General features: G+C 39.8%; 1 protein-coding gene across 1 annotated transcript; it reads left to right on the plus strand.

The window, feature by feature from the left end:
• Positions 1-241: 241 nt before the first annotated feature.
• znf507 (zinc finger protein 507) lies at positions 242-19,094 on the plus strand. The gene is made up of 7 exons (XM_026937654.3): positions 242-395; positions 3,363-5,524; positions 7,960-8,077; positions 9,887-9,998; positions 11,676-11,780; positions 12,940-13,074; positions 16,408-19,094. Exons 2-7 carry the CDS (start codon positions 3,365-3,367, stop codon positions 16,721-16,723), a joined length of 2,946 nt encoding a protein of 981 aa, XP_026793455.3. The 5' UTR covers positions 242-395; positions 3,363-3,364; the 3' UTR covers positions 16,724-19,094.
• Positions 19,095-19,302: the final 208 nt, after the last annotated feature.

Below are 19,302 nucleotides of genomic sequence, written 5' to 3' on the forward strand. Positions count from 1 at the left end.
GGTTAATCAAGCGTTTCTTTTTTTTAAAGTGTGATATTCCCTATTAAAGCTAGATGGCGTACATGAAATGCAGCCAGTTCAAATCTGCTCCAGGATTGGATAATAGGTCATGTTCACGTTTTCACTGTCCAATCACAAGCCAGTGAAAGAGGAGGAGGCGGGACTTGTCGGAAAACAGGTAGGTGGGGAAGAAAACACGCGGCATCGTGGTTGACGTCACGTTCTCATTCTTGTGTGGTCACCTGACCAAGCAGTGTCACGTGATCCGCGCTCCATTCTCGCCATTTTGAGCGCAGCGTGAGAAAAAAGTGAGAGAGTTTTTTTTACTGCCTGAGAGTAAAACCTGCGAATCACAAGCGCCGGGGGGCCAAAGATCACTCAGAGTTGCCGCATCAGTAAGTAACTCTGACTGCCTGCTTATAAAAGTCGCATGATTCCGAGCTGTTTATTAAACAACGCCAGTGGTTTAAGTGTCTTATTTTCCACACTGTCGGGGCTTCAGTGGGAGAGACGGAGTCCCAAACGCCTCCGCTCCTTATATGTAGTGCGCTACCATGGGGGTGGAAACTGTTCCATCGAACCCTATGTAGTGCGCCTATATAGGGAGTAAGGAGCCATTTGGAGTACAGCCAGATTCTCGCCATGTGTGTCTGCTCGGCGGATAGAGAAGGCATAAAAACCTTCAGGGTTATTAGGGACGTGGTGTTCTTAAGAGCAGAAAACTTTTGGCGTTTTAGCGTTAATCACTTACAAACTGAAATTGATTTCAAGGCATTGACTGCTTTCTAAATCACCTCAAAACATGTCTACACCTTGTTAGAGATTCAGAAATCTTTGGAAATTATTTTTAGCAGATAACATGCACTCCTGCTGAAAAACCAGAATAGAAACCTTCATAGAATTTGTAATGGTTTTAATGGGAATTGTAATGGTTTTAATGGAAACTCTAATGGTCCCTGTGGGCCTGTACTGGTCATTTGTTGCCTTGTGTTGGTGGTATGTTATGTCTAGTGGATACCATTAAGGATCATTGGTTGTAATGGTTAGCTGATGGTTTGTAATGGTATTTTTAGTGGAAACCATTAGAATTTCTGTAAAGATCTGTGATGACGCTCAGAATGGCAATGGACCAAAACCTACATGTTTTGGTTATCTTAAAACATTTGTGCTATTGAAGTGTATCTCTAAACTGCATTAAAAGGACCAAATACAGAAAACAATAATAATAACCTGGCCATTTTGTTATTATGTTTCTGTATTTGGTCCTTTTACTGCAGTTTAGGTCCCATCCTTTAACGTTGGCCTACACTTTAAAAAAAAAAAAAAAAAAAAAAGCATTAAAACATGTTTCCCTGCTCTGTTACTGCCTAACCCACTAAATACTGCTCAAATTCCACTTCTTTTAAGCTAAATCCAGCTAAATCTCTGGCTATGGCTTTTTACTGGCTCTATTTTGGTCCATGTGTTTTTATGATACACGTGTCTGTGTGTGTGTGTGTGTGTTATTAGGAAGTGAAATCCTGCTTTCACACCGCCGTCCCAATGAAAGCAGAAGTTGAGGAATATTTTGTGGTCAGAGTGGGAAAGTGTAGGAAACCAAATCTTTCCTCCTAACACAGAGTGACTGCATTTGGCTGATAGATATTGATGGCTTATCTGAAGTGTATTAACTGTTCAGGTGCTTACAGTGCACACCCTAAAACCAAATGGAACAAAAAAGCCAGCTCGCTTTAGTCGGGACGAAAGTCATGCTATGAGTCACAAAACCGTTCATGCAGTGTGATAAATCACAGACATGCTATAATAGCATTGGGTATTTTAAACCAGGCTCCTGCTGATCTGCTCGGGGTCAGACACCTCTTAAGGCAAACAGCTGCCTTCTCCTAGGCAGTAACTAATGAATGATATTTAAGTTTGTGAAGTGCTGACCTCAGATGTTCTCGTTACAGTTAGGGAGTTGTCACCATTAGGGGTAGGAATTGGAGTATTTCATTCCCATGTTGTGAGAATATAACGACACACTGTCTACTGTACATGTGGTTTTACAACATAGGGGATCCTGCAATACTGCAAAACAACAGTCTGCAGTATCATATGTCGTAGTATCATACGTCACACTATCTGTGTAACTAAACAGGGAATATCCATCAGGTTTGGGGGGGGGGATCAAACTCTGGACACTGAGATACTGACTGAAACACAGTGGATAAGACATTGCACTTCTGATCAGACAGTAGTGAGTTCAGATCCCAGCGCTGCCAAGCTGCCACTGCCGGCACTTGAGCAAGGCCCTTAACTGCTCGGTTGTATAAAGAAATGAGATAAATATAAGTTGCTCTGGATAAGAGCATCTGCCAAATGTAATAAATTTAAATGTAAATAAAACCTAGAACACCAGGAGCCTGGCAGAACTGAACAAAAAAATGTACTGACTGAAGTAATGACAATAGTAAATCAAAATGATAATAGGCACAGTGAGTTACTTTCTTTAGAGTGCTCAAAGGCATACATTTATTCATAACATAAAATATAACAGTTTGTGCCAGTGTATTGTTAAGCATGGGTTGACATTTCACTAGCAATACGGAACAAGCAGATTTTGTATCTCTTTATCTGCCACGTATACAGTAGAGTACAATGAAATTCTTTCTTTGCGTGTCCTAGCTTGTTAGGAACTTGGGATCAGAGTGCAGGGTCAGCCATGACAAAGTGCCTCTGGAGAAGTTTGGTGGGGCTTGAACCCACGACCTTCTGATCAGTAACACAGAGCTTTATCCAGCTAGCTGTAACTATATCGCAAGCGGCTTGTTCCGAATCACACCACCTGCTGCACCAGAGCCACTACCCGAGGCACAAAGAGGCAGATGGTAGAATGAATTTTACTAGGTGGATTAAGTAATATGCAAGGATGACAGATCTTTTCAGAATCAGGAACACACAGTTATATGGAAAAACATACTAAACCAAGCAACATGAAGTCCAGCACAAAGCCATCATATAACTTTCCTGCTCACTACACAGTCAGCTCGCAGATTTAGAAAAATAAAGACACAGCCTAGAGTCAAATAATATCTTTTATATTCGATGCAAGGAGAGAACACTTGAAGCCCATAGCTAGAAAGACCAACAACCAGCAGAAATTTTTTTTTGTCCACCCTTGCTAAGTTATCAACTGAAGTGTTGTGTTATTGTGGAATTGTTTTACCTCTCAATTCCTCCTACATCCAGCATTTGGCTTAAAATAGATGATTCACTTTGAGGATATTAGACACTTGTATTGTTTTTATGAATGCTTTTATACATTTGACTTTAAAAATTTCAATTGGGAAATGTTATTGATGTATTGCTTTTGATGTACTTAGGTATGGAGGACAGCAGTGGGGTTGCCATCCTAGTCCCTTGCTCCAGGGATCATCAAGATGTCTTCATCCCTGATTCACACATTCATGATGTGGAAGAAGAGCAGGAGCAGCACAAGCAGGCTGCAGATTCTCTCATCCAAGTGATTGAGAAGCTCAGTAAGATAGTGGAGAAACGGCCCAGGCGATGCACTCTCTCTGGAAAAAAGCGTCCTTCCATGACTTGTGCCTCAGTGATGGTGGCGGATAGCAGAGAGGGCAGTGGAGGGGTTTCACCATCCAAAAGAACCAGGGAGCATGGAGAGGAGTGCCAGGATCTCAGTTTTGCATCAGTGCCCATCAAAGAGCAGGACCTTATTAACAGAAGTGCCCGCATGGTTACCTGCTACCAGTGCAGCCTGTGTCGCTTCCTTTCTCCCACACTGAGTGCTTTGAAAGAGCACATGAAGCAGCATGATGAGCAGCACAATGATCTCATTCTCATGTGCTCGGAGTGTTGTTTTACTTCCAACCATCAGGAGGAGCTAGAAGCGCATATCAGGCTCCACTTTGAGGATAGCGACTGCGCCAAGAGGTCCCCTGCAGAGCAGCAGACAGTAAAAGGAAATCTGCAGGGAAGAATGGGGTTCTCCACCGTGAAATCTGAGACTGAATCAGAGAAAATGCCAGGAGCCCCTAAGAAGTGGTACAGCTATGAGCAAGGTCGGTATCGCTGCCTGATATGCAGTTATGAATGCGGGCAGCAGCGAAATTTGAAAACGCATGCCTGGAAGCATGCTGGCCTGGTGGACTGCTCATATCCTATATTCGAAGATGATACTGACCAGCATGAGGCTCACCCTTTTTATAACCTGAACAGAAACCCATCCTTAGAGCAGTGTAAAAAGCAGGAGGCTATTGTGGTTCTTGCACCTGTTGGAGAACAAGCTCAGGTTCTGCGCAGTGCCACCTCCATTCAGCTGGAACTGTGTGCATCAACAAATGTGAAATGTGAGGGTGATGTGGTGGCAGAGAGAGTGGAGGAGCTTGACAACCCTATGCACAATGTTTTCTCTGTCGAAGGAGCTCTGTCAGAGGAGCCCCCAGGAGAGGTTCAAGTGACTCCCGAGGCGCAGATGGAGCTGGAGTTGGAGACAGAAAACCAGCAGACTAACACTGACAGCTTGTTGTCTTCAGTACAGAAGATAATCAGCTCCAGTGGAAACAGTGCCGGCCATGTCAACGTCATTGTGGAGAGGCTGCCCTGCACTGAAGAACCTGTAGCCAGCAAGCCTCTGCTCCTGAGCCCAGAGGTGGCTGGATACAAGACCCTACTAGCTTCCCAGGAGGTGGGAATTGAGAGCCAATCTCACCCCATGTACTGTGAGGAGCAGGTTCTGATTGACTGGAATGGCAGTGACGAGCATCAGGAAATGGAGAGTCAAGAGTCTGATCCACCTCCGGTTGAGAATCTGCCTCCAGCTCGTAGGAGGACACATTCGGAGTGCTTGCGGTTGCACTCTTTGGCGGCTGAAGCCCTTGTGGCTATGCCATTGAGAGCTCCGGAGTTGAACAAGTCTGCTGTTAAGGCCACTTCGAGTGTGATCTCTGACACAGGCCAGAAAATACTTGATCTGTCTGCTGCTTCTGCTGTATCCAACACAAAGGTACCTTCAGCAGAGCTGGTGGCTGGGAGGCCAGGGTCAGCCACCCTTCTGAACCTCAGCCAGGGTTCCAGGGAAAAATTAATGTTGGAAGGACCTTCAAAAGCTGGTATCAGCACATCTTTACTGACTGTCATTGAACGGCTACGAGAAAGGTCGGATCAGAATGCCTCCGATGAAGACATTCTAAAGGAGCTACAGGACAATCCGCAGATTCTGAATGGCAGTATGGCTACAGGGGAGGTGGATGTGGCAGGTGATTCTTCCTCCACAGAAGCTGATCTGGTGGAGTACGTTGCTGGGAGTGACAGACCCTACCGCTGCCGTCTGTGCCTTTTCAGCAGTGGCAACAAGGGCTACGTCAAGCAGCACCTGCGTGTTCACAGGCAGAGGCAGCCTTACCAATGCCCCATCTGCGAGCACATTGCCTCTGACAGCGATGATCTGGAGAGCCATATGATCCACCACCGCAAGAGCCGCATGTACCAGTGCAAGCACTGCAACGAGATTTTTCACTATAAGGTGATTGTGCATGACGGAAAAGTTTTATACTGAATCCAAGATTAGTAGCATATAAGACCCATAGTACACTCTTTTGCTAGTTCTGCAGGGGAACATTGAAGATTCTGTGTAGAACCCTTTAGTAAGCAAAGAGACCAAGGGCTCTAGATCTGAACTATCCAAGGAAGCTGTGAGAAACTCTTTTTCCTAAGAATATGTTATTAAAGATTTTTATGTCTGCTTTTAAAGTCACCCTAAACTTTGTAAAATGTCTTTTTTTTTTTAAGCTTTTTAATATGAATTTAATGTGCAGCACTGGTCAAAGTGCAAAAAACTGTACTGCTTTTTTAAAGAAACATTATTGCCTCATAGAATGTAGCAGCCTATCATGTTCCAATATGCAAATGAAGGCCATGCAGTATGTGTAGGGTTGGGGGAATTTCCAATTAATGCTCAGTTTCCAATTAATGTGATTTCCTGATGCGAAAAAGCTGCCGAAGTACTTACACTTTTACCCGATTGTCCACAAGTAATATATTAAGTAATATACTATTCAGTATCGAGAGATATGTATGATTTCAAAACATGTTTTGGGTGACTTTAAGCTCAGCTATGTTAGGTTTTTAACCAAGTGATTGCTTCTGAAAGCTGCTTTTTATCTGAGCATATGTAAGTATCCAGATTTATTAGAAAAACTTCAGCGCATCACCTCCCAGTACAGCAGGGAGTCTATTAGATTAGACATGGAGCCAAATGCTGTGTGGGGCAGAACCCAGCTCCCATGTGTCTTTATATATTTACTCAAGTAAGATTAAAAAGTCATCCCCATTAAAAGTAATCTTTCAAGTACAGTAGTAATGCTTTGCATTAAGATCCCTTAACTACCATTATTTTCTTCATTAACATTAACAGACCATGCACTTCAGCAATAATAAACCATAAATGATGTTAACAAAGGAAGTTAACATGTGTATTAATTGATATTTGTTTATAAATGATAACTAAATACACCTATACTGACTGTTTAGTCATGGATTGAATACAGTTAAATTACAGCTTGTTGCTAAATGTTAATAACTTATTGAACTCTGGTCTCCAGGTATAAATATTGGCACCTGCTATTCAGCCTCTGTTCTGAATTTTGCCACTTAACATAGTCAGACATGTTCATTAAGATGTTGATTCATATTGGACATTAATTTTACTCATTGATAATATTTATGCTGGTATATACAGGTGTTGATTAGTTATAAATTAAATATTTAAAAAGCCTTGACGCACTTTACTCTAAACCTGGGACTGAGATGGTCATCAGTACCGATTCTTCCTTACTTACATTTTCAGTGCTAGCTTTTTTCCAGCCTTTTATTATTTAAAGAAATCATATTATTGCATTTTTTTTTATTATGGCAGTTCTAGGCTGCAAAAGTTTATGCCACCTGTGGTGGGTTTTATTTCTGCATTAGTGGGCAGTGCTGTTCTGAAGTGGGAAGATGTATTGATTTTTCTGCTTCTGCAGAATTCATACAGATGATTTCTAAAGTCATGTTTTTAAGGTTTGTAAGGTTCATAATTCTGGGGAAGACAAAAGAGAGAATTATTTTTTCCATCATAGGTGGGTTAAATAACAGTCTGTAGAATACAGACACATTGGCAGATTCTGTCTGATTCCTTCAATGAGTATCAAATGATAGCACTATTATGAGCGGTTTCCAGTTCAGCTCAAACTGGCTGGACAATTAAACTGATTGTGGTAACATTATTGGCAACACACATAAAGTTAGTGCAAAAATATAGTATCTTTGTTATCTATTTGTGCCAAATTGCCTATAGAGTCATTATGACACTGAAGTAAAACAATGCAGATTAAAAACTGACAGCTAGTGTAATGTTGGCAGATTATCTAGCAGCATTTTCCAACAGTCTTTGAAAAGATTATGGTCTCATATTTGTAATGACAAAAAGCATATTTTCCGACACAAGGTCACAGTTATTATTGTCATGCTGTAAGGATTCTCAGACTATAGAACAGATCACCTTGTCATAATTAATGAATTACAAGCACCAATTTATATATTACAAGCATCCCCTTGCTTGGGGTGTATAATTATATTCTTTACCATAAATTGACACTGTATGTGTTTTTGTGGCTATAGTCACTTTAACGCTGAACAACTATATTGTTAGTTAAAGGTGAAAGTATAGCGTTTCTGCCTCTCTTTGCTCCGTAATTTCTTTTTGGACTTAGAGTTTAATTGTTAATTTGTGTAATTACCTTGAAAGTGCTAAAATAGAAGCTCTCCAAGCCCTACACACAGCAGTGGAAGTTAATCCTATTATAAAGTTTGCCATTTCTAAATGTGGAGATGCGGGCCTTTTGTCTCCACTATGTATTTATTAATACACTGCCTGTGATGAATCTCTGAATTATTTATTTTTTTTAATTCCACTTTCAGAGTCAGCTGAGGAACCACGAGAGAGAGCAACACGGAATAAGTGACACCGCGGCAGCCCTCACGCCTGTTGGCGAAACCAAAGCGAACATGGACGAGTCTGAAAAGATGATTGATGAGGGTGAGACTCACACCATTATAGCATAGAGACCCCCCCCCCAAAAAAAAAAAAAAAAAACAAGACAAAAGGTGCAGCTCCTGAATTTAAATGCTGGTGGTCAGTAACCAGGTTGTGGTGCCATCAGGGATTTGAGTGCAGTGTCATTCTGTTACCACAGCAACAGCTTGAGAAGCTCAGGTTACTACAGCATGAACAGTGCAGGGAGGATTCAAATATAGCTAAGTTAATAGTGCAATGAAAAAAAATAACCATTTCAAAGCCTAATTACCAATTCTAACAGTTTTCTTTAAGGAGCTACACACTCAACAATAAAATAATGTGCCTATCATCCAATCATTGACTATGATGATATCCTTGTTCTGTATGTAGTAGGGATACATGATCTTAACGAAAAATGTGATACGCGATAGCTTGCTAAATAATGCGATATGTGTTACCATAATGCTATAAGTATAACCAATTGAAATTATATTTATGTATATATATTTAGATATATTTAAAAACTGAAATTGACATAACCAGCATATGTTTCATGTCCTTTTGAGGAAAAGAAAGCATTCTGTGCTATCTGCATCACCCTGAAACTTTGACTTTTCGTAACTTTTTGAAGTATTAAACTCATTCAGTTATCCAAGTTTTTGTGATATGCATATCGTGATATTTCGATAATTTCCATATATTGTGCAACCCTGGTATGTAGACATTGAAATGTTTAGCTTTGGGTGGTAAAATGCTCCCAAAGTCAAATGTACAACTTGTGAAGTCATCCGTTTGATGTTTTTACACTGGTCGTTAGGCAATATGACAAAAATATCATATAATGATACAATAATGATATAATGGGAAATAAAACAGAGCCTGGCTTGCTAGTATTGGAAAATAATCAACACCGGGCTGGTGTGATGCATTACCCCAAAGTTGATGATTTTCCTATAACAGCACATCCTGAAGTGTTTTATTCCTCTTGTACCATATCCCATTTTCCAGTGATTACAATTTTCAGTTTGTCAATAAACAATACATGCTTTTGAACTTTTTATAGTTACATTTAATATTCTGGAACGTCCAAGAGACAAGTTAGAGCCTGTTATAACTTGCGTTATAACAACCCTTCCCTCTTCAACCTTTTTTTTTTTTTTCTTCTTCCCCTCTTCTTCTTCTTCTTCTTCTTCTTCCCCCTGACTGCACTGTCCTAAAGACTTTCCTGTGATGGAAGACTTACTGGTACAACTGCTGACACTGGAGACTCCTTCCCTAAATGTTAAATAAATGTTTTCTTACAGAAAGCTTCATATTAACAATTATACTTTTTTTTACACTTTTTAAAAATTTAAAAAAATCTTTTTATTATTAGGTTTATAAAGTTCCTGTGAATTAGTTCTTCCTATACAAACAATAGATTTGCCTTGCAGCTAGAAATACTGTTCGAGGTGTGGTGTTATAGAAAATTAATCAACACCTTCTGACCAGTCAGAATCAAGAACTGAAGAATGCTATGGTATGACTTGTGACATTGCCCAGTCCTACTGCTCATTACACTTCCAGTTCTGATGACATGATGGTTCGCCTCTGAAACTGGTGGAAACATTTGCAATTTATTATCCTGTCCACATGAAACTTTATTTTTTTTTTACTCTAAATTTTACATTTTAAGTGATCAGTCAATGCTCATATTTAGACATGTTCTTTCTTGTACTTGATTTTTAGAAATAAAATGTCGGAGGATTTTTTGGCATGTTATCAATCATAAAGCCCTGCATAGAGGTGCTCATGTTTGTGTGTATGTCTTTGTGTGTATTTTTCCTGCAGACTGTGTCAGCGAGCCGAAAGTGTATAAATGTGACATGTGTGACTACACCAGCTCTACCTACGTTGGAGTGCGGAACCATCGCAGGATTCACAGTTCAGACAAACCCTACAGGTGTGTATCAGCTCTCTCAGCAGCACTGGGAAACTTTTTTTTTTCTCTCTCTCTAAAGCCAGTACATCAGCACATCAGGGAGTATAACAGTGACTTCCAAAAACCATGACATAGCCAATGTATATATAGCAGATTGTATATGTGTATAGCAGATTGTTAAAGTGTTTACAAGCTGAATGCGGATTAAATCCGTTAAAAAGCTTTCACTGGGTTTCACATGGGGAGCATGGGTGTGTGTAAGAGCAGCATTCAACCACAGGAGGGCAGTAAAGCCTAAATTTAATTTATTAAACATTTCAGGGGGAGTTTTGTGTGTGTGTGTGTGGGTGTGTGTAGCTTACAAAGTGGTAGAGATGCATGAAAATGGCTCAAGTGGGGCAGTTATTTTAATTTATACTGTTATTTCTAATTAAAATATCAATGTTCAGCTAATTTATGAGGGAACTGTGTAAGCTAGTATTCATTCACATGTTTTATGATTAGCCTTAAATAAAAACAAAGATTAAATCATTAAGTGAAGGTTAGTCTTTTAAATCAAAGAAACACAATATACACAGCTTGAGATTTACTGCACCAAAGTCGATGTTAGTCAGTGTCTTGTTGGCCAGTTATCTAACTTTAGCTAAGCTGATAGTATTTTATAAATTCAGGAAGCCAAAATGGACAAGCCCTGCAAATCCGTTGTGTCTTTCTGCTTCACTAGCCTAGGCTCCGGATCCACTGCAACCCTGTTGCTGAACCAGTTACTGAAAATGAATGAATGAAACAACATGGTCATGATTAAAACACAGCCCCTTCCCAGTGTGGTATTAGATGTGGAAAGAAAGATCTTCACACACACACACACACACACACACACACACACACACATAGTGGATCTCGTTCTCGGGCTCTTAGCAGGGCCTATTTACACATGCAGACATCTCTCAGCCATTTTGCTTCTCTCACCTACGCCTACTTCAAACAGCCCCTCAGAGACGCGTAGCCCTTTCAACTAGCACTCGCCTGAGCACTGCGTGTTGAGTGGGATGCAGTGGAAGTGGCAGACAGCACGATGATTTTCTGTCCTCTATAGCAGAAAAAAAATTAAAGCGTTCATCAAGTGGGTGAATTGCAGATGAAACCCATTAAATCCCTTTTGTCGGGGTTCACATGGTGACAAAGCGTGTGTAAATGCTAGAATATCAGCTTTTACCACAAGAGGGCAGTAAAGCTTAAGTTTAATTTACCTGATGTGTTTAAATGATTCACTCAGTGTAAGTAAGAGAGCAGAGCGCTTTCTTTGGTATTAGGTGTGGGTGTGAAAGATCTGTACACACACACACACTTGTACTTTTTCCAGGTCTCAGCAGGGCCTCTTTGAGCGCGTGGAGTTGTCTCTCAGCCATTCCGCTCCTCTAACCTACTCCTACTTCAAACAGCCCCTCAGAGATGTGCGCCCCTTTCAACTAACACTTGCCTGAACGCCACTCTTTGAGCTCAGACTCCATACAAATGGCCTCTTACTTCAGATGCAGAGCTGCGGGGTGATTGTTCACATCGCAGCCAGCCTTGCAAATAAGCACGCATCAAAAAACCAGCCCCAGATACACACTGGGAGTAGTCGCAGCCCCGTTGGAGGGAGGCAGTTTTCTGTTTTTAGAAGTGTTTTTATATGTCCACTCTGATCCGCCGCAGGTGCTGCAGCTGCGACTTCGCCACCACCAACATGAACAGCCTGAAGAGCCACATGAAGAGACACCCACAGGAGCACCAGGCTGTGCAGCTGCTCGAGCAGTACAGGTGAGCAACACGGCACAAAGCCGATAGAGAGAAGTCAACTGCTTTTATACCCCTGAACTCTCAAGGGGCTCAACAGTCAAAGCTTTTGCTTTAATGTCGGGAGATGGAGAGTTTGAATCATGACCTAACTATCCACGACTGGGGATTCCAAGAGGAAATAATTGGTTCTGCTGTCTGGGTGGAAAGAACGGCCATCCTCGCTCATGTCAATCAAACCGACACATCTAATCGCGGGAAATTGTTAGCATGCAGAATTCTGTATAGCTGCTTAAAAACGGTACGTGAGTGGCAGGTCAAATGGATGCATTTGTCATCTTTTTTTATTTACCTAATGCTTTTCTCATACAATTATACCGAAACAATAAAGTGTCAGTAACGAGACAGGACAGCAGATACTGAGCTGCATGAAATGCTGTAAGCTGTTGCACGTTATTTGCAACTTTATTGCAACAAATGCTTAGATGTTACCTGTTCCTGGCATGGTGATCTACTGTAGTAAACAGACACCCAGGAAACATTCTCATGCTATTTAACGTCACTGTGTCTGGCCTGTCTTGTATCACGTGACCAAAATTTATAATTAGGGGTGGAGAATCAGTAGCCTGGATAAGTAGGTTCAACACCCAGAGGACTTAATGGACTTAACCTGCTAACTAACTCACCACATGTTATTATGTTACATTAGCTGCCATTTTTTTATCCTAGTCAATTAGGTTTCCAGACAACCAAAACTTGGGACCGTGCAGCACACTGGAGCTTTTATTTGCCTGGTGGACTAGCTAATGAATTTAACATTTGTCCTCCTCTGGCAATTTATCTTAGTTTGCCACAAAGCAAACGAAGTGGATATGTATCATAGTGAACAGATGTGAAGGTCACACAGATACGGCTGAGTTATTGCTAAATATAGAGAAACAGCATAAGGTAACACTGATTTATACAGTGTACAGATGAAACTCAGCTACACAGTTCCCCCATCTTGTTCTTACAAATTTTCGTGTTCTGTTGTTTCCTATAGTTAGTTGTTTACCCTATGCTACTTCTGAAAGACTCATGCTAGTGTACTAAACAGTGTGTCAATCTAGTAAAGGTAAACAATCAGATATATAGATGTAAAGATGAAAAATTGATTTCATTCTTCTTCGTCTTTTCCGCTCAGGTGCTCCCTCTGTGGATACGTGTGCAGTCATCCTCCATCCCTCAAGTCCCACATGTGGAAACACGCTGGGGATCAGAACTATAACTATGAACAAGTGAACAAGGCCATCAATGAGGCCATCTCTCAAAGCAGCCGGTGAGTGTCACCTTGAATTGTTTGTGGTTACTTCACTGCTTTTTATGTATATATATATATATATATATATATATATATATATATATATATATATATATATACATATATATGTGTGTGTGTGTGTATGTATATATGTATATCAGCATTTAAATATAGTTGTTATTATATAGCTATATAATATTTGTATATTATATATAGTTGTTATTATTACATATATCATTATATTGCAGTCAATCTGTAGCATTGTAGCTTATTCTGAGGAAGATCAGTACCGCTACAGTTTAAGTTCTGGTTTCATGTCTGACATGCTTATAATTTTGTCCGAGGACATAGTGTGTAGTAGAGATGCATCTACTGCAGGGCAGATGGGCTATCTGACTACTGTTTTTCCTGTATTTTAATAACCTAGTCAAACCAAATCTGATTTCTACTCAAGCTTACCACAGAGACATGAAACCAAGAGCAGTTAATAAATCAGCCTATGGGTTAAACTGCACAGTAACATGAGCGCACACGAATAAGATATTAGATTAGATTAGATTCAACTTTATTGTCATTGTGCAGAGTACAAGTATAGAGGCAATGAAATGCAGTTTTTCGCATATCCCAGCTTGCTAGGAAGCTGAGGTCAGAGTGCAGGGTCGGCCATGATACAGCACCCCTGGAGCAGATGTGGTTAAGGGCCTTGCTCAAGTGCCCAACAGCAGCAGCTTGACAGTGCTGGGGCTTGAACCCCCGACCTTCTGATCAGTAACTCAGAGCCTGCATTCAGCCACCGCTGCCCGATATCAAACAGAACCTGTTGTCTAATAGTCTAAAAGGAGCGTGACAAAGAGTTAGATGGCCGTTTGAGCATGTATAGTGTTTGGCTTATCTTAGAAGACTTGAACAGCGCTATCTGCATGCTACTCTTTGCTGTCGGAGATTAACACCTATTCCACCTGCCGCATTCTGCGATGCGACAGAACAAAAGACTGAGTAACGCAGCAATGAAAAAGCAGAAACTCTCATTCATTCGTTTATCTTCAGTAATTGCTTTGCTTGCCTCATTTCAGCAAGATTGTTTTTCTGTACCAGTCTACGAAGCAATTTTGCTTGCTTGTGGCTGTTTGTGGCTCATCTGTCGAGTAGCTCTGCTTTGCTGTATTTAAGAAGTCACTTTGTTTAATCGTCCTCATCTATGGTTAGTTTAGATTTTTAAACGATAGGAAAGTTTGTGCTTAATGATCTAAACATCTTGACATTAAATACATAAACCGATATTGACCAGGGACTTAAACATAACTACGACACTTGGAAGTCTATAACTTTTAACTTTTTCAGTAAAGCATGCTGGTGTATGGGAACATGTAAAATAAACTTGGGTACGTCTGCTAGGATTCCAGAAGTGTCAACGAGAACAGAAATGATTAGACATCTGTTTCTCCAAAGTGAAACTGACATATAAGAAAATAGCAGCGAGCTACTGCTGGCTGTTAATTTTGAGCTTGATGATATGTCTTGTATCACTGCACTCAAGACCTCATGCTGTGCCAGTAAGCCAATCAAACGGGTGCGGATGTCTGATCTTTCATCCCATAATTCTACAGCAAGTCCTGATTATAGTCCATAATGCTTTAATAGAATAGAGTTGCTGTCATGAATTATTTGTAGACCTGTAATTGTGCTTGTACATTTTAGAAGCTAGTCCATATTGTAGTATCATTAGAGAGATACTGGCAATGTTATGAACATCCTGAACACTCAGGCATGATGCATTTAGAAAACTAAGTTTCAGTAAAAATAATTATACCACAGGACAGTTGAATGCTCGAATCTGATTGGTCAGAAGGTGTGCATTCTTTTCATACATAAGCACAGGTAGTTCTGGCTGTAACCTGAATGTTAATATTAATGCACTTGTTCTAATATATTATTGTTTCTACAGTAACAGCTCAGACACAGGGACTTGTACAGCGGACACACCACATAATCTAAGGCTAATAATAAGCGGATTTAAAACAAAGTAATTCTTATAATCGTTCATGCGGTGAAGTTTTTTGTTCGCAGACGTTTATGTAACGTTTATGGAAGAAGTTTCAGTTCAGTAAGAACACACAACCAGTTTCCAGTTTCTCTGTAAAATGACAGGCTGTGCTTTGTGTGTGTGTGTGTATGTGTATGTGTGTGTGTGTGTGTGTGTGTGTTTGGGGGGGAGAGAGAGAGAGAGTGTGTGCGAACGAGCAAGGCTGATGAGGGAATGTCTGTTTATCTCTGCTATAACGTAGGCGAGAAAGGAAACTAACGTGTCTCTCGGACGTTCCACAACATTAAAGTTAACTATAAACTGTTAAAATGCAGACGTGTCGTAAACATTGTAATGCTTGGCAAATAGCTGTGGTATAAGTGGAATAACACACACTACAAAAATAATGTGTTGGATAAAGAATAGAACAGGATGCGACATGCTGTTATAGTAACTGTTACAGTTACTCTTATCATCCCAGTTATTTTCTAGTAGCAGCAGCACATCCTGAAGTGTTTTATTCCTCTTATACCACAGCAATTTATCAGTGATTACACTTTTTCATCTATTAAAGATTAAAGACCATTTTATAGCTACACAGCATGTTGTGGAGTGTCTGTGAGGCAAGTTAGTTCCTGTTATCACTAAATGTTAACAGCTATAAAGAGTCATTCCCTCATCAGCCTCTTTTTTTTCCTCTCTCTTGAAGTTAATAAGACAAAAAAAAAAACTGTGCAAAGGTCTGTCATGAAGACTTTAAGGTGGTAGAAAACATACTGCCTTTTACCAAGTACTGACACTGGAGACTCCTTCCCTGAATGTTAAATAAACATCTCTTTACAAAAAAAAAGGTCACTATATCAAAGATTATATGTGGTGTTTTTTGGTAAATAGAAAACCTTTTAATAAGTTTATTATTTAGCTTAGATTATGTAAAGCGTCCAACATGCAAGTCCAGGTGAATGGGTTGTTTCTATAGTAACATTAATATATTAGAGTTGAATGCATTAATATACACCTGTGATTTGAATTACAGTCAGAATGACCGTCAGAGCCTCTGGTGTAGAAAATGAATCACCAGTCAGATTTGAGAATTCGAGGAATAGTGCTGTGGTATATTGTTTAACCTTACTTAAAATAACATCATTGATGATCATGTAGGATTATGAATGTTGAGATGTCAGGGCAGCACTTGTAAAGCCCAGTTCAGATGACTTGTTTTACAGATATTAGACTTGTAGAATGACCTTTAAGTAGAATGACTTAAAACCTTCAGAGACATCCTCGTTTTCATCCTTCTCTCACTCTTTCTCTGTCCCGGCCATAAGGTCTCCTGTTGTGCCTTCAAAATCAGGCCCGGATCCATCCATAGACCGTCCATACATCATTCTGAGCCAGAAGGAGAAGACATCGCCTCCTTCAGCCCCGAGAATGCTGGGGGTATCGGTGAGGAAAGGAGGCACAGGGCTTCCGCCAGCAGGCATGGAGTACTGCGTGCTGCTCTTCTGCTGCTGCATCTGCGGCTTCGAGTCCACCAGTAAAGAACAGCTGATGGAGCACATGAAGGAGCACGACATCTTCAGCATCATGCTGAGCAAGGAGCAGCAGGGAAGCCAGGCTTCTGAGGCCAGCCCAGCGCAGTGAGGGAAATCAGTGTACACACATACAGTAAATCTCTTAAAATTAGAGCCAGTAACTTTTTTTGCACATTTTTTTTTCTTTAATGCTTTTGATACACTGCTTTACAGATACAGAATTTCTGCACTCTTATTGTATCTTTTCTTTCCCCTTTCTTCTCTTTCTCGATGTCATTAAGGTTTGTTCAAACATAATTCAAGATTCAAATGTTTCTTCTGAAATGTTTTCAGACTGGTTTTTAAAATTAACCAAGGAAACATTTCATATTGTAATATTATAGGTGAATATTTTCGACTGAATGGCATTTCATACCTCATGAAGCCACTTTTTTACATGGTATACATGAAGATCTTTCTGGTTAATCATCCACAGGGCAGCTTCTCTACTTCATTGTAATTTTATTTATCAGTATTGTTTATATAGTCTTCATGGTAAGGGAAGAAAGGAAAAAGTATAGGTTAATTGCCTTCTCGTTTGTCAATATTTGTGTTAATATTTATCACGATAATTTATATCTTTGCATGTACCCTTCCGTTATGCTCACAGAAAGAGAACGGATTGATGCAAATCCGTTCTTTTTTTGGTGCTATTGACGCTTTCTTCGGGTCATTTGGAGTGAAAGAAGCGTCACTTCAGGAATGTATCTTAAACCTACAGATAAGCCAGTTGGATGTGTGTGTTTATCTGCTAGTACTGTTTAAATACACAGTCACAAGACATTCTAATGGTCACTGGTCCAAAAACAATCAGGTAATAAAACTCCATCCAAGACGAATACTGCAGCGAAAGCCAAGTACAATGTCATACATTAACCGTGAGGGATTATAACACGACCATTTAAAGACTTGTGCATTGGATATGGTGATGTATTGTAATATAAGTAACATTTATTAAAAGATATTTCCGTTTTCTTTCATAGGACACCATTGTCTTACTAGTAACATAGCTTAATGCTAAGTTCTTCCTTTTGTATGTAAACAAATACAGAAACTTGACTTTTTCCTTCGTTTTTTTTTTTTAGTTTACATTTAAAATTTATGATGTGATTTTTACAATTGATAGGCCACAAATGATTATTTATATATAAAATGTTTCTGTACGACTTTTAAACATTGATGGCTACCTCTGGTCAAAATGTTCCCAAAAACTTCAACTTGATAAAATTAGTCTTATGTTACCAAGGGATAATTTGCATACCTTTATTGATTTCATGCCAACAGTTAAGAAAAATGAAATCCATAATTCATGGGCTTTGAGATTGCATTTGGGGAGAACAATGTATCAAGCAAAGTAAATTATTTTATGTAAGAATATCTCTCTAGCACGCCAAATTATGAATATCTCAGCCTAATTTACAGACGGAAGAGCATGCATCAGAAAGATAATGACTTAGTATGCATGTGGAGCATGCAATCACTTGAGCTCATTGTGCATTTTAATCACAGTAATTTGAGTTTAGCTGGGATGCTCGGAAACCTTGTACGTTTCGGAATTGCTTTCCCATTTGGTTTTTAACACGCATACATCCAGTCAAGCGATGTAGATGCAATCAGATGTTGAGTGTATGCATTCTGAATGCAATTTGCTGTTTTGCAGTTCTCGTTAATAATGGAACAGCTTATTAATCTATATAGACTGTAGGAGAAGGTGGAGGAAGCAGAGGAAAGTGAAAGTATAGCTAGTTTCGTATGGTTTTTGGAGATCAAATAACCTTTGCCATTATTTGTGTATTTAGCTTCAATTCTGCACCCACTGAACTCGCATACCTACATACCATGCATCACATTTTCTAAAAAATCTCCGAACATGGGTGCTCAGTAAGTTGTGCCTTCCATTTTTACTCCTGATTAGTTCCCTTTTAAATTTAAGCCAAATGTTGCCCCGTAACTGGTTGCGACTGAATTAGGCCTTGACTCTAGGATTTTGTTCTCATAATTTCTGCAGTGTATTGACACATGGTACTGTAGTATGGCTTTATACATCACTGACTGTGTATATACTGATATATTTTTTAAGAATTTCTATTTTAAGGCAACTTGTAAACACACTACAGGGGGAAAAACAAAAAAAAACAAACAAACAAAAAAAGGAGTATCACCTAGCCAAAGCGTATCAAAAATGATCCTCTTCTACTGTAGTCCTGAGTAATGGAAAGGTTATCATCAGAAGTTTGTAATGCTGCCAAAGGAGGAAGAGCACAGTAGACTTTAACATTGTTAATGCCTTTCAGCACTATTTTTCAAGTTCATATTGTAGTGGTCGTGCAGGGCCATATTTCACAAACCTAGTGTTCCGTTCGTTTATTTATTTACACTTCATAGACTGTAAAATGTTATGACTTGTATTTTTGGTATTAAAAACTGAACAATGACATCAACCTTCTGAACGTGTCATTATTTTTTGGTGGTCTGCAAAAACTGGAAGCCCCAGGAGTCAAATCCACAGAGCTTAACTTTCCCATTTCACACAGGAGCAAAGTTCAGCATCTTCACTGTGCTTCTATCCAGTTGATCGACTTTCTCAACTGTGAAGACTTGGCTGTGTTGGATTTTAGAAAGTGTAAGAAAGGCCTCGCTGATGCTCTT

The sequence above is a fragment of the Pangasianodon hypophthalmus genome, chromosome 25, assembly GCF_027358585.1.
Source record: "Pangasianodon hypophthalmus isolate fPanHyp1 chromosome 25, fPanHyp1.pri, whole genome shotgun sequence".
Lineage (NCBI taxonomy): Eukaryota > Metazoa > Chordata > Actinopteri > Siluriformes > Pangasiidae > Pangasianodon > Pangasianodon hypophthalmus.